At 25.7% G+C, this 14,418-nt stretch overlaps 2 protein-coding genes across 2 annotated transcripts; one reads left to right on the forward strand and one right to left on the reverse strand.

The window, feature by feature from the left end:
- Positions 1 to 619: 619 nt before the first annotated feature.
- LOC111287952 (uncharacterized) lies at positions 620 to 1,906 on the reverse strand. The gene is made up of 2 exons (XM_022878646.2): positions 1,196 to 1,906; positions 620 to 968 (listed from the first exon to the last, which is right to left on the reverse strand). Exon 1 carries the CDS (start codon positions 1,401 to 1,403, stop codon positions 1,197 to 1,199), a length of 207 nt encoding a protein of 68 aa, XP_022734381.1. The 5' UTR covers positions 1,404 to 1,906; the 3' UTR covers positions 620 to 968; position 1,196.
- Positions 1,907 to 10,447: 8,541 nt separating this feature from the next.
- Positions 10,448 to 12,679, forward strand: LOC111287950 (uncharacterized). The gene is made up of 2 exons (XM_022878643.2): positions 10,448 to 11,443; positions 12,007 to 12,679. Exons 1-2 carry the CDS (start codon positions 10,954 to 10,956, stop codon positions 12,387 to 12,389), a joined length of 873 nt encoding a protein of 290 aa, XP_022734378.1. The 5' UTR covers positions 10,448 to 10,953; the 3' UTR covers positions 12,390 to 12,679.
- The last annotated feature ends 1,739 nt before the right edge of the window (positions 12,680 to 14,418 follow it).

Consider the following 14,418-nt stretch of genomic DNA (forward strand, 5'->3'; position numbering starts at 1 on the left):
AAAATTAAGTATTTTGAGCAAAATGTTTAGATGCTACCTATGGTTTGGTGATATACTAGAAAGAATTAATGTGCCTCTTTTAATCATGAAGGATGTGAAGCAAACCAAGCAAATTGAAAATTCAAGAAATCCAAGTAGGTAAGCAGGTTGCTTTGATATGAAAACAAGGAAGAAGATAGTTTTTATTGTGCAAATTAACCTCATCAAATCCTTAGTAAAAAAATGAAAGAGTAAAAGAATCTAATTAACTCAATAACAATGAGTGTAATAATAATTCTGACAAAAAGATTGTAAAATTAGAATATACTTGTTAGCCTATAAATGTTTTTTATTTATCTATATATGATTTACCCATCCACAATGAAATTATAAATTCTTTGTGTATTAATTAATTATATTTAAAATTTAGTTCAATTAATTTATATAATTATTATTAAAAATATCAATCAACAAATTTAATAATTAAATCTTAATTAATACTTACAATATCTTTTCTTATTTTTATGTTACAAAATTTTTTGTACAAAAAATAATTATCAGTCTTTTTTTGCAAATTCATATGACAAAAATTCTAGTTACCCAATTCATCAAAACAAATGATCATTTTTAGTATAGTCCCAATATATTTGGTTCTAACCTACTCAACAAGACAAGGAAATTTTCAAAAATACTTAGAAAATGAAAATAATTGAATTTTACACTTTCCCCACTTGAAACTAAAAAAAAAAAAAAAGTTATTATCATACAGATAAGAGTAGTATTATTTTGGGGTGTGGAGAAGAAGAATGAAATGAAGAAAATGGAACATGAACTGTCAAGCAAAGATGCCACGTGGCTGACGTTCTTTTCCTCTCATGTTTTGCTTATACGACATGTCAACCTTCTTCCTTAAATTGCTTAAGATGCTGTCTACCTGCTTACGTTCTTTAAAGAAAATTGCTCCTCACTGCAACTTATTTCAATTTTACCTTCAAATATCCAAAGATCAAATAAATTTATTTTTTCAAAAAAAAAATTATAAGTGTTAAAATTTAAAATTTAAATTTATTAAATATTTCATTTAAAAAATGATTGCATAAATCTTTAAATCGGTCAAATTAATTTATTAATTTATAATTTATATTTATATATACTTTAATAAATCTTCAAGTCCTATAAAATTGAAAGAAAAGCCAAAAGAGTAATGGATTCGAACTTCATCTATAAGATTTAAGAATAGCACCACAAAATGTGCAAACTATAGCCCTCCAAGATTTCCAATACAGTGGAACATAACAAAATCGGGTGATCGTCTTCATGTCGCCGACGCTTGCTCCTCCGCCACACCGCGAACACATCCCGGCGGCTGGCTTCGTGTTCGTCAGCTTCCGCCTTTGATCCACCAGGAAACAAAAGCAGACCATATTCAAGCTAGAAACAAAAAAGAAGCACAAAGTTTGTTCAAACTTCAGAGGATATGGGAATTATATATTAGACCAAAGATTATGTTGAAGGTCGAACTATTTGTAATAGTATCGACCGTTGGATATGCGACACGTGTAGTTCGAGTTTGTTCATCTTATTTCAAAAACAAAATTATGTAACCTAGATTGTATTACTAAAATCTTTTTTTTTTTTAATTGGGGTGCCAAATGAAGAAATCAAGAGTACAAAAGAATAAAAATCAAAATAAAGCAGCCATCAATAATCAAATTAAATTTTCAAAAACCTTGAATTATAATTCTTGAACTTGATTCTGTAAAATCAAATTATAAATCAAGATTTTATGATAATTTTTATAAAATTAAATCCGTAAAATCAAAATGGAGCAAGATTAGGGTTCATATGATAATATAGAATAGGAGTCCAAATTAAAATTACAAAAGGAAAAAAGGACATTTCTAATTAGGGAGATATTGAAGTTGAATAATTAATTTAAATGTTTAATTTACTTAATAAAACCTCTCTTCAAAATCCGAAAATGAAATTTTGACCAATTTTTTCCCTGCCAAAAGGAATATATGGACATCCAAAATAATGGGTTGCTTTTATTCTTTGTTTGCACCAAATTGCAAATGAGACCTTTTTGATATAAATTCAGATCGTGTATTTAATATGATCTCAACAAAAACTCGTTGATAGAACTCGAATTTAAATTTTTTTTATAAAAAAAAAATTTTAATCAATTGAACTAATCATTTATTAATGAAGCTATATTTACTATTATTTCTTTTAGATATTTATCGATGACTTATATTTATTTTTATTTATATATATAGCCGTATATCATCAAGCTAAGTGGTAAAACTTAAAAATTTATATGTTATTGGTCAAATAATCATGATTAAAAATAAATTTTAGCTCTTTGAACGAAAAATATTATGCATCAATCATTGAATTTAAACATTTGAATGTATATCGTGCAATGCTATGATTTCATATGAAAACTTGATTTTCATAATTTACATGAAGATATAAATCAAACAAGGGAAATTACAATAATTTTTTGACTTTATTTAATAGAAAAAATAGAAAAGAGTTATCAAATTTATTAATCTAATAATTAAATTATAAAATAAAAAAAATTGTCATAAAGGTTAACTATTAAATCAATAAAATTTTCATTCTCATCTTTTCTTTTTTATTTTTTCTACGGAGCAAAACTTTTATTTTTTGCTCAAGTTACTAGGAAAACACGTTTTTTCTTGTTTGGCCCATAACGTTTCAAGACCATCACCATATTCCTTTTTGAAGCCTGGAGTTACCAGGCTGAAAATTGTAGGTCAAAAAAACAATTTACCCGGGCTTGATAACATAGGCTATGTAGCCCTAACGCCAACAAAGCTTTCAATCCATAATCCGTACTATAAACTTCCAATGATTTTAAACTAGAAAAATATTGGTATTTTTTTTTTGGATGAACTCCAAATTTCTTTAGAATATTAAAGCTTTTAAAGCATGTTTTGATAATTATACATATAAATAAATTTAAATTAAATTTAAAATTTAATTTAATTGATTCATATAACCACAATTACATTATAATATTTTGTATACTAAAATTACCAAAGAATTTAGGGCTCAATTGAAACAATGATTAGCTTCAGTGTGGCGTGATTAGTGTCTTTAATCGTGCCATGCATATGTTTGGCTAATAATGATAGCATAGTGAAGAGGATTTTAAACGTCAGGACCTCCAATGATCAATTGAAACCTCATGAGTTTAGTTGGTAAATACACCATTCTTTTTTTTGTTTTTTGTTTTTTTACCTTTTTATCTTTATAATTGTATTATAAAAATAAAACTAAATTAAAAAATTTTAAAATAATTTTGTTAATATTTATATCAAGATATAATTTATTAATTTAATATAATAAAAAGATTATATAATATATTACTGTTTTTATTAATTTTTAATTATTTAATAATAAATTATTATTTAACATAAAATAATTTAATTTTTTTAATAATTTTTTAATTTTACAAGCATTACATAATGTAAATTTTTTATTATATATAATTTTTAATCTCATTGTTATATTAATTAATTTCATTTCTATCGTAATTTTCAATCTCACCAAAATCTAAAACTAATCTCATCACCCATCCAAATAAATCCTTAAATCTCAATACCGATAAATTTATTTAAATTAGCTTAGTGATTCGTATATTTATATCGTGTAAAATATTAAAATTTATATATTTATATTAATTTTACATAAAAATTATATGTTATAATTCATATCAATATAATTATTATTAAAATTTTAAATTATATCACTTTTATATCTTATATTCATATCATATTTGTATTATATTATTATATTATATTTTAGAGTATCAAATCTAATTAAACCCGTTGAAAAAGAGAATATTATAACAAAACTTAAAAACCCTTATTATGACATACACAAGTCAATGTTAGGTTAGATTCTTGAATTCATTATTTGTAGGTTGGGTAAGTCAAGAGTCTTAGGGACCACATCACATGTTTTTCCAGATTTATTTAAGGCTTTTGACGTGTGATAAATATTCTCACTGACTATTGGCCTTGTCATCCTTCTAGTCTACTTGGCTAGGCAAAATGGGAGGAAAAAAAATATTCAAATTAAGATCTCTTCAAAGTTCAATCCAAGTGCTAGAATTTGTTCCCCCTTCACTTGGAAATTATTTAGCCCATAGATTGCTGTATTTCTTAAATTTTTGTTGATATTAAAAATTTTTAATTATTAAAATTTAAAAATTCTACTAATGATATATCAAAAAATATTTCAATTTACGTAAGAAGACATTACGATTAGGGTTTATATCATATTTTTACTACTTAATTGTGTATTTAATTGGTTCTTAATGCTGTTTTTATTTTTTATTAAATGGACACGAAAAAAGTATTATGTAAATTTAGATAGCTATAAAAGTTTGTCTAATATTCTTAATCTTTTTTTTTGGTACATATAATCCTTAATCTTTCAAAATTAAAAAATAAAGGCATAATAATATGATTTTTTAATGTTACTTCCATATCTTTTTTTAATAATATCCAGAGCTTCAAGCTGGCATGAAATTAAATATTATAATAAAAATACATTATACAAACCTGTCCAGATCAATGCATAAATAAATAAATAAATAATCTTAGATTTGAGAACTATATATGTCTGCCGACAGTTTCCCATGTTCAATGCGACCTTTCTTCCAATTTTGACATCAACATCATTGGCAGTCTGTCTTTAAGAAGGGAGGATAACATAACAGTTTCTTATCCATCTATAAAAATAAAAAATAAAAAAAGTATGAAACTATTATTTCACATTAGTATATATTTTTTATTTAAATTATTTTGTAAAATCATATTATAAAAAAATAGTTTATATTGATCATTTAATTATATTATATGTTTAATTAATAATTAATCTTTTTAAAAAATTATGATTACATTCGATTGAAAAAAAATACTATTGATGTAAAATTATCGTGTCATATAATTTTTTTATTTAATAATATATATATATATATATATATATATATATTAATGGCTTTCTTTGAAACTTTAATGAAAATTTGGTGGGTGGTGGCTTTCATTTTTCTATTGCTTTGATTTTTTTTTTTTCTTTCTTTTTAGTATCTTTGTTATGATAGATGACGTGGAGTATTTTCTAAGCGAAAGCGACCCCATGCAAGTTAATTGATGTAATGGAAAAATAATTGAAAAGCCAAGAGTTAGTCGAGTTGGCCTATGGGGCATTGTATAAATGTTGAAATTGTGGAATTGAGGTCCAATCTAGGTCTTCTAACTAATTAACTAGGGGAGGAATTTTAATTATTTCAATAAATCAGCTGCAATAAGGTATACATAAAGTTTAAGTTTATTCATCAAAAATCAACTGGACAAATGTTCTAATATAACTCTATATGAGGTAATCAATAACCGGAACATGAATTTCACTCACATTGATTAAGTTTGTTTATCATATTCGATTTTTGTGAAAATATTTTTAAAAAAAATATTTAAATGTATCGAATCAATGTAAGAGATATAATTTTAAAATCAATAAAAAATAAGATTAGGTTCATACAGAATATGAAAATACCCTGGTAAAATTAAAAAAAATAGCTTCCTCTCCTTCTTTCTTAGCACAAACAAGAACCAACACCTTGATAAAAATCATAAAATGAAATATTATGGTTTAACATGTAAATTTAGACCTGATGATTTATATATTTATGTTATGTAAAATATTAATAATTTATTTATTTGTACCGTATTTTACATGAAAATTATGTGTTATGATTTATATCGATATAAAAATATGAAATATATGTTTTTAGTTTTATTAAACTTATATATGATTTTTGCTAAAATTTTAAATCATATCATTTTCATATCTTTTATTCATATTATTTTCGTATTGTGTCACCATATTATGTTTTAGATTATCAGGTCTACATGCCATCTTCACATTATTAAATGTGGTCATTGATTGTGAACAATATACGTGCATCCTTTTTTTTTTTAATTTTGCTGAAATAAAAGGAAAATAATTAGCTGAATATAATTTGGTCGTCGTCCTAGCTAGGCCATCCAATTAAGATGATTATTGCAAAAGCATTACTTAAGTAGGGGTATATCTATCCTCTACAATGAGAATATTACAACATTCCTCCATGAATGCATGCCATTGATTCATTATTACCTCATTATTGTGGTCACACACAAATGCAAGTATGATATATAATTAATTAAGGGTTTATGTTCGATGTATTGTTAGTATCTTAATTTTATACATTGTCATTTTGTCGGATGATAACCTAATTAATGAGATAAGTCAAATGATATCCCCTTATTAATAAGTAAATTTTTAAAAGAATATTAATTTTTTATTTTAAATGTTGATATTTACATATTAATGAAATAATATCATCTAATAGTACATCAAATATAAATTTAATTAATTATTACATTTGCAATATATTATATAGTAGGCTAATATCTCCATGTAAACATGTCAATGGGTTAAAGCTTAAGACTTTATCTTGAAGGTTTTGACTTTGAATCCTAATACTAAAATAAGTTGGGTGGAATTATGAGATCAAAGAAGATTTTTTTTTTTTTGTGCAAAAGAGGTCACAATTTGAGAGTAGAGAAAGGGATCGTAAGAATTGATATTTGAATTTTAAAATTATAAAATATCACATTTTAAGAATAATTATATGAACCAATTAATTGAGTATTTGAAAATTAATTTTTGTTGTATAGTCTAATATCACACACACATATAATGTCTAATTACCCTAGTTCTTTAATCAAGGGCAATTCTCAATTTTATTAAATTGAAGTGGCCCCTAAAGATCACATTTATAACCAAAAATTAGAAGAAATTCTTAATCACAAAACAATATTTGGTAATGATATAATTAACTTGTGATTGAGGGTCATGGGTCATTTTCTTTTTCATTTATATTTTTCTCCATATGGATCATGAGGTTACATCAATGGCTCTACCACTTCAAGAAAATGACTCCATATTTCAAAGTCAAGTAAACAAAGGAAAAATTATCAACCAAAACCATCGTATTCACATTTATTAGTACAAGATCCCACACATATAACATAAATCAAACGTATCAATATTTTGCATTATGCAAAAAAACATAACATTATTTATATTACATGAAATATCAATATTTGACACTTATCAATTAGTGTTCAATCCTTGTAAAAAGTACTTTAAAAATAAATTTTTGAATTTATCAAATTGATGTGAGAAAATGCGTCCATTATACAAAAAATATCTTTGCATTATATAAAAAAAATCAATAAATATGAAGTTGAATCCGAAGTTTGAATCAGTTAATTCTTATATTTATTTTTAAGATGACATTCGATAAATTTAAAATTTTAATTTTAATATATATTTTTTATTTTTAAACTGTATTTTTTTAATAAAAAATAAGTACGGAGTTGAGTTTGATATTTTGGCCTTTTATAAAGGAAAAAAAGCTTCTTCATAGCCAATTGGAGTGCTTAATCAGTCAAATTTTACATTTAATAGGATGAAGAAAAAAAAATCAAGTGAATATAAAAACAAGATGTACATTTTTTTGGTGATAAATACGACCAATTCAACCAAGCCAATCCATGGAATTAAGAATTTAGAAGTAGATATAGGCTTATTTTTAGACCTATGTGTACTTTGGTTTAGGCTTTTGAAAGTAAGTTGAAGACTTTTGAACAAGTCGGTGGTGCTTTGCTTTGCTTGTTTCATGCATGCACCGACGCAGAAGCTGTTTGCAAATCGGCAAAAATGGTCAAAAGAAAAAAAAAATCAAACTTGGTGCCTTCCTTCACGTCCTCAACTCTTCATTTTTCTTCTGTCATTACCGCATTCTTCTCCTTTGCTTTCTCAATGGGATTGGAGTTGGGCCCACTCTATTTAATTCTTCTTGGAGTTTTATTCATTTATTTTGGTTGTTAGAAACAACATTAAAATTCCCCCTTTGCCTTTTACTATAGTGGTTTTACATTTTTGGCCTTCAATCTTATGACCAAAAAACCCATTTTCTAAACTCAAGTTAATCTATATAATCATCATTAAGAGGTATAATTTAATAGGTTTGAAATTTAAATTTTAGTATTTGTGATTTTTTTTAGAGTTAATGATACGAATAATCATTAAGTTATAATAAAATATTTAATTTTATACTTAAAATTTTAAAATATCTAATATAATATCTAAATTATAAATTTATTAACTAATATAATACTCAATTATAACATAACAAGCGTTAACTAATGACACATAACACAAAAAAATAATAATGTAAATATTATATTAATTAACGAACTCATAATTTAAATATTAAAATTTTTAAAATTTAAATATTGTATTAAATATTTTAATATAAGTTAAGTACCATTTGTAACATTGATTTTTTTATTTACAAATTATAAACTATTTTGAGTAATACAAAAAAATGATATGGAAATATTCTACTTTAATAAACCTAAAGCTCAAGATCCTCCAATGAAAAATATAAAAAACAAAATCCATCCAACTTCTTCAACTTTACAATAAGGGTATGCTTGTCTTTTGGTGTACAAGAGTATGACAAAAGCGAGCATCTAAACAAGCTTTTTTTTTTATGAGCATTATTAATCGAACACAAGAGTAATTTAGTAATTTTAGAAGATTATGACACCTTTTGAGGGCAAATTAGGAAACATAATTAAGAAAGTTAATGGATGGAAATGTTGAATTTATGGCCTTACATCATGGGGGACAGTTCAATTTCAACCGTTTGAGTAGTGACCGGTGAAGTGGATTGCATTGGTAAAAAAATCTCAAAATAAAGATTTGAATTCACATCAATCCCAAAAAAGTCCTTGTTGTACGTTCGAGAACGTACCACTCCATGATTTGCGGGGTCTAATTAATAGACAATGGGTAATTTCATCTTTGTCTTTCTAATTGAAATTCGATTTCAATATTTTTAATTTTGAAATTAATTTTAATTTTATTAAATTAATAATTTTTTTTTATTTTGAGTTAAAATTTTATAATTGTAATTATTGTATGCTAAGAATTCATGATTTTTTTAATAAAATTGAGTTCGTAAAATTAAAATTCAAAAGTATAGAGCCTCGCCCATTCAAACTTCTTGTAATACTATAAATTTGACTTGTTGTATGATGCATATTTTTTTAAGGTCAAAAAGGTTTTTTTATTTTAATACAAAAGAAGTTGTTGTTCGAAAATTAAAAAAATTTATAATTATTGAATTTTAAATTTATTAAATATTATATTTTAAAAATAATCATATAAATCATATAAATTATGTTTTGAGTTTAAAAGACATTTTTAGGTTCATATTTTATGATGCTTAGATAATTAAATTTGATTTTGAATTACCCTAATTAAGAAGATTTTTATGTGAGGAAACAATTAAATTTCTAAAGAAAAGCGACTCTAACTTGTGGTTTAAAATTAAAAAAAAAAAAAAATCTAAGAGTTAGTAGTTGATTCATTATTGATATAAATTTTTAATTTTTTTAAAAATATTAAAAAATTAACATATGATTTATTTTTATTTTTAAATATACTTTTAAGAGGTATGTATTATCATTTTTAAATAGCATATAAAATCTCAAAATTTTATTTTTATTGTTAATATATTTGATAATTTCTTATAATTTAAAACGCAATTTAAATTAATTCTATAGTTAAAAAATATCAAAGAAAAAATCTCATTCTTTGCACTGTTTAACAATGATGGTATTTTTTTTACATGTGAAAAAAGAAACATTTTATCATATCAATGCAAGACAATAAGCGAAGTTATTGTATTTCATTTCTTTCAACATCAAACCTTTTCATTTTCTCCATCTTTGACTTCATGTGTAAATTGCTACTTATATTTTTTAAAAGTCTAAGATTCTCTCACCATAAGTGTAAAACATGTACATTTTAAAACAAAAGATAAAATTAAAATAGATCTTCATCAATCAAATGGTTTCTGAAATTTAAAACACTTTACTTTTGATATGAATGATAATAATCATTAAATTAAATTAAATTAATTCTTTAATTAAAATATTAGACATAGAATAATTGATTAAGCTATTAGTGTATGTTTTTAATTTAAAAAAAAAATTCGGAGCCTCTCTTTTAAAAAAAAAAATTTACGAATTTCAAACTCTTTGGCTTAACATTGAAAAGAAAAAAAAGTTATATTTCAAGATTAATAAAATCTTTTAATTCGTTAACTTTAAATAATTAAAATTTAATTATTAATCTCAAATATAAAAAAAATTTCCGATTCTATCATATTTTGTTAAATTCTCATTTTACCCCTTTATTATTATAAAAAAAAATTATTCATAACATAATCCCACGCTGAGGCACTGACCAATGAGTTTATCATTTTCTTTCTTCTTTCTCTAAATAATCCGTGAATTTTCCACTCACTAAGAAAATTTTCCACTAGATTTTTAAATTCAAAATCCATTTAAATTTTCTATTTTTTTCTCCTCTGCCTGTAAAATTCAAATCAACCCCAAAAACAGAAGGCCTCCAAAGCGCGTGAAAAAAAAATTTGTTAGTTGCCAGTGAGAGCATTCTCATTATCCTCGAGTGCCGGCACTACTGACAATTTTGCAGATTGATTAAAACTATAAATCATGATCCAGTTGTCCTCTTTTTTGTCTCTTTTTTTGTTCTATTTGGATGTTATGATATGACCTTTTCTTCTCCTCTGATCTTCCTTTTTTCTAGAGCATTTCTGCCAGTTGTTTTCTGTGCTTTTCACTGATAATTTCTTGGATAACGGAAAAGATTTTTCTTCAAAACATGGTCTGATTTGATTGATCAAGTAATTTGACAAAAACCCATCAACGAAAAACAAGAAAAAGAGTGAAAGATTGTTTCTTTTTCTCAGTTTTTGCAGAGATCAAGAGAAAAAGTAGAAATAGGACCATGGGGAAAAGCAATAGTAGCAGAGACTGGACTCAGATCTATGGCATCTATGGCATGGATCAGTGGCAAACCCTTGCTTTCCTCTTATGCCACGCGGTTTTTTTCTCATTACTCTCAATTCTATTGCTTTTCTACTTCGACTCCATCTTCCACTTCTTCCAAACTTTTCTTTCCACTCCTGGAGCAGCCCGTTTTGCAGCCGGTTTCAGCGGCGCCGTCACGGCGATTTCCGCTGTTTGCTTGTTCTTCGCGGCGGCCAACTTTTTTTACTCTGCTGGGCCGTTGCGTTATGACATGGCACAGCGAATGGTGGGGTCGGTTAATGATTGGTCGACGGTGAAGCTGGCGCTTGATGTTGGGTGTGGCAGAGGGATTCTGCTCAATGCGGTCGCGACGCAGCTGAAAAAGACTGGTAGTTCGGGTCGGGTTGTGGGGTTGGATCGGTCCAAACGAATTACTTTATCCACGCTGCGAACTGCCAACATGGAAGGTTTGTAACTGTTTTTTTTTTTTTTTTTAATTCCTCATTAAATTTTAGTTTTTTTTTTTTTTTTTGGTTTTCACCAACTTTTGGTAAATAATAAATTCATAATAATTAATACAATTTGAATAAATTTTGAAAATTTAGGTGTTATAAAATAAAATACAATGATGTGATGCAATTTATAACCCATTTTATGTAATAAATTTCAATTCTTTTCAATAATTAAATTCGATGTAATGATATGCTATTAGTTAAATTTTTTAATTTCATAAATCAATTAAAAAATTAATATATGTTTTTTTAATTAAATTTTTTATTTGTTGATCCATTTGTAAAATTAAAAAATTATAAAAAATTATACATAGACGAAATAATTTCTTTAATATTTATTATTATTTCATATTTTGTTTTTTTAAAGGAAGCTGAGTAAACTTATTTAGCTTTTGCACAAAATTTCAAATTTATTTTATTACTAATCAATTTCTTCAAAAATTTGTAGCTATGAAATTTCTGATTTGTAATTTTTTTTATAAATATTTTTAACAAGGTGATTTGAAAAATTGAAGCAGGTGTGGGGGAGTATGTCACATGCAGAGAAGGTGATGTGAGGAGTCTCCCATTTGGGGATAACTATTTTGATGTGGTGGTATCAGCTGTGTTTGTGCACACAGTAGGAAAAGAATACGGCCATCGCACGGTGGAGGCAGCGGCGGAGAGGATGAGGGTGCTCGGAGAAATGGTGAGGGTCTTGAAGCCCGGCGGAATCGGGGTCGTGTGGGACCTCCTCCACGTGCCGGAATACGTCCAGCGGTTGCAAGAATTAAAGATGGAGGATGTTAGGGTTTCTGAACGTGTGACTGCCTTCATGGTTAGCAGCCACATGGTATCGTTTCGGAAGCCATGTCAGCACATTTTGGGCCTCGGTGAGATCCGGTTGGACTGGAGATGCTGACGTGGAAATATTAATTTTGATTCATAATCAAAGAAGAAAAAAAGGGAGTGAAATTATAGGTAAAAATATAATTATTATCTATTAGAAATGAAAATCATATACAAAATTAAGATTTAGTTTTTTTTTTTTTTTTTTTAAATTCTGGGGAGACGAAGCCAAACCAGATGTTTTTGTTGAAAATATAAGTAGTCATGTAATATCTATAATATGGTTATCAATTAAAGAATTGATAACTATACTTATGTAGTTTGAAGCAAAAATTTTGTGAATAATAAATAAGCTTTGCTAGATCTTTCCTTCTCATGGTTCACATAGCAATCTTCAATATTCCCTCGTGATTGTGAATTTTGGTGATGATTTTTTTTTCAAATTATATCAACAAATTGATTTTTAAAAAATAATAGATACAAACGAACATTTGATTTAGTAATTAATCACTGTAAATTTTTTATTCAAAAAATAAATTTATTAATAATTGTACGATTTATTAATAGTGTATTAAAATTTTAATTTCAGTAAATTAAATTCAATCAATGTAAAAACTAAAAAATTAAAAGAGTAAATTTGGATTCTAAAGCATGGTAATTGGTAATGATTGTGGTTATTATTTTTGCAACTACCTTGATTGCTCCCATGTGAGCTTTGCCAACCTTTAAAAATGAAGCAATGGAGGTAAAATTGGAGAAGATAGAGATGCTTGTTGGTGGGATAGGACTTTATGGGGGCTGTGAGCTGATGGGATTTGTGTAGGGTAGGGGGTTGTCAAATCTATGTCTTTCAAATCCTTGATAATGAAACATTTTCTACTTAATACAATTTAGTTAGGTTATGGATCAAAATATTTCTTTTCTTAATTCCAAAATTTTTGGTTTTAATTTTAATTTTTACACTTATTAAACATAAGAAAAGATGTCATTATTTAATCTAATTCTATTCATAATATTATTTTATCTTATCTTATCATAATTTTATATATCAAATATGATTGTAATAAATGTTTTTAATTAAAAAAAATTATGAAAGGCAATGAATATTTTCATTATAAAATCTTACACATGTATACACACTAATGTGTTTTTTACAGCACAAAATGGTTGAATTTGAATAATTACTGATGTGTTCTTCCTCAAACTGTTGAACTTGGACATTAATATGTAGCAAAATTTTAGTGTAAATTGCACCATTAGTTCATGATTTTTTTGAGATGTTTCATTTTCATTCTTAAGTTAAAATTTTGATTTTTTTTTTCTTTTGAATTTATTTCAAATCCATATATAATTATCAATATATCCTTAGAAGACAAACGGAATTGTTACATATGCATCATGCGTTCGGTCCATATTTGAATTTTTTTTGTCAAAAATTCAATTATAAAATGATATGATGGTACGGTAAAAGGGACTCTTAATCAATATTCTTTTTTAGTAATTAGATCTTACAATTCTTGACACCAAAGTAAGTAAAAAAAAAAATCATAAATTAAAAAGTAGTGATCCGAGCTCAATGATACACAAAACTTTATTTTAGAACAATGTAGGATTAGATTTATTTTAGCTTAACCATGCTGTTTGTTTAAGTTTAGTCATCAATCTGAAAAAAATATTAGTGGATTCAGAATTTTTTTTTTTAATATCAACTTATAATAGATAACAAATTATTGATAGATTTATCAATTTTATCGATATAAAGGATATCCATAAATTTTTTTTTTTTTGTTTTCCAATCTTGAAGGTATCTAGGGCAAAATTTTCCTTTGAATTTTGTAATTTTTTAATTTTTAGAGGATGCCCATAAATACCTTTTTCGAAAGGGTGAATCCCCATCTCACATTAAAGTTCATTTGTCCTGTTCTCAAACATTTAATTGGCCCATGTGTCAAAGTGTCTTCTTAATATTCTCCACCAGGTCACATTTGCACCCGTATTTGTTTAGATAATTCTTAGATAAATTAATAAAATTTAATGTAAAATCAATAATATATAAAAATATATTAAACATATTATTTATAATTAAAATTTAATCGATACTT

This window comes from Durio zibethinus, chromosome 4 (genome assembly GCF_047325235.1).
Source record: "Durio zibethinus cultivar Kanyao isolate XHJ-2024 chromosome 4, ASM4732523v1, whole genome shotgun sequence".
Taxonomy (NCBI): domain Eukaryota; kingdom Viridiplantae; phylum Streptophyta; class Magnoliopsida; order Malvales; family Malvaceae; genus Durio; species Durio zibethinus.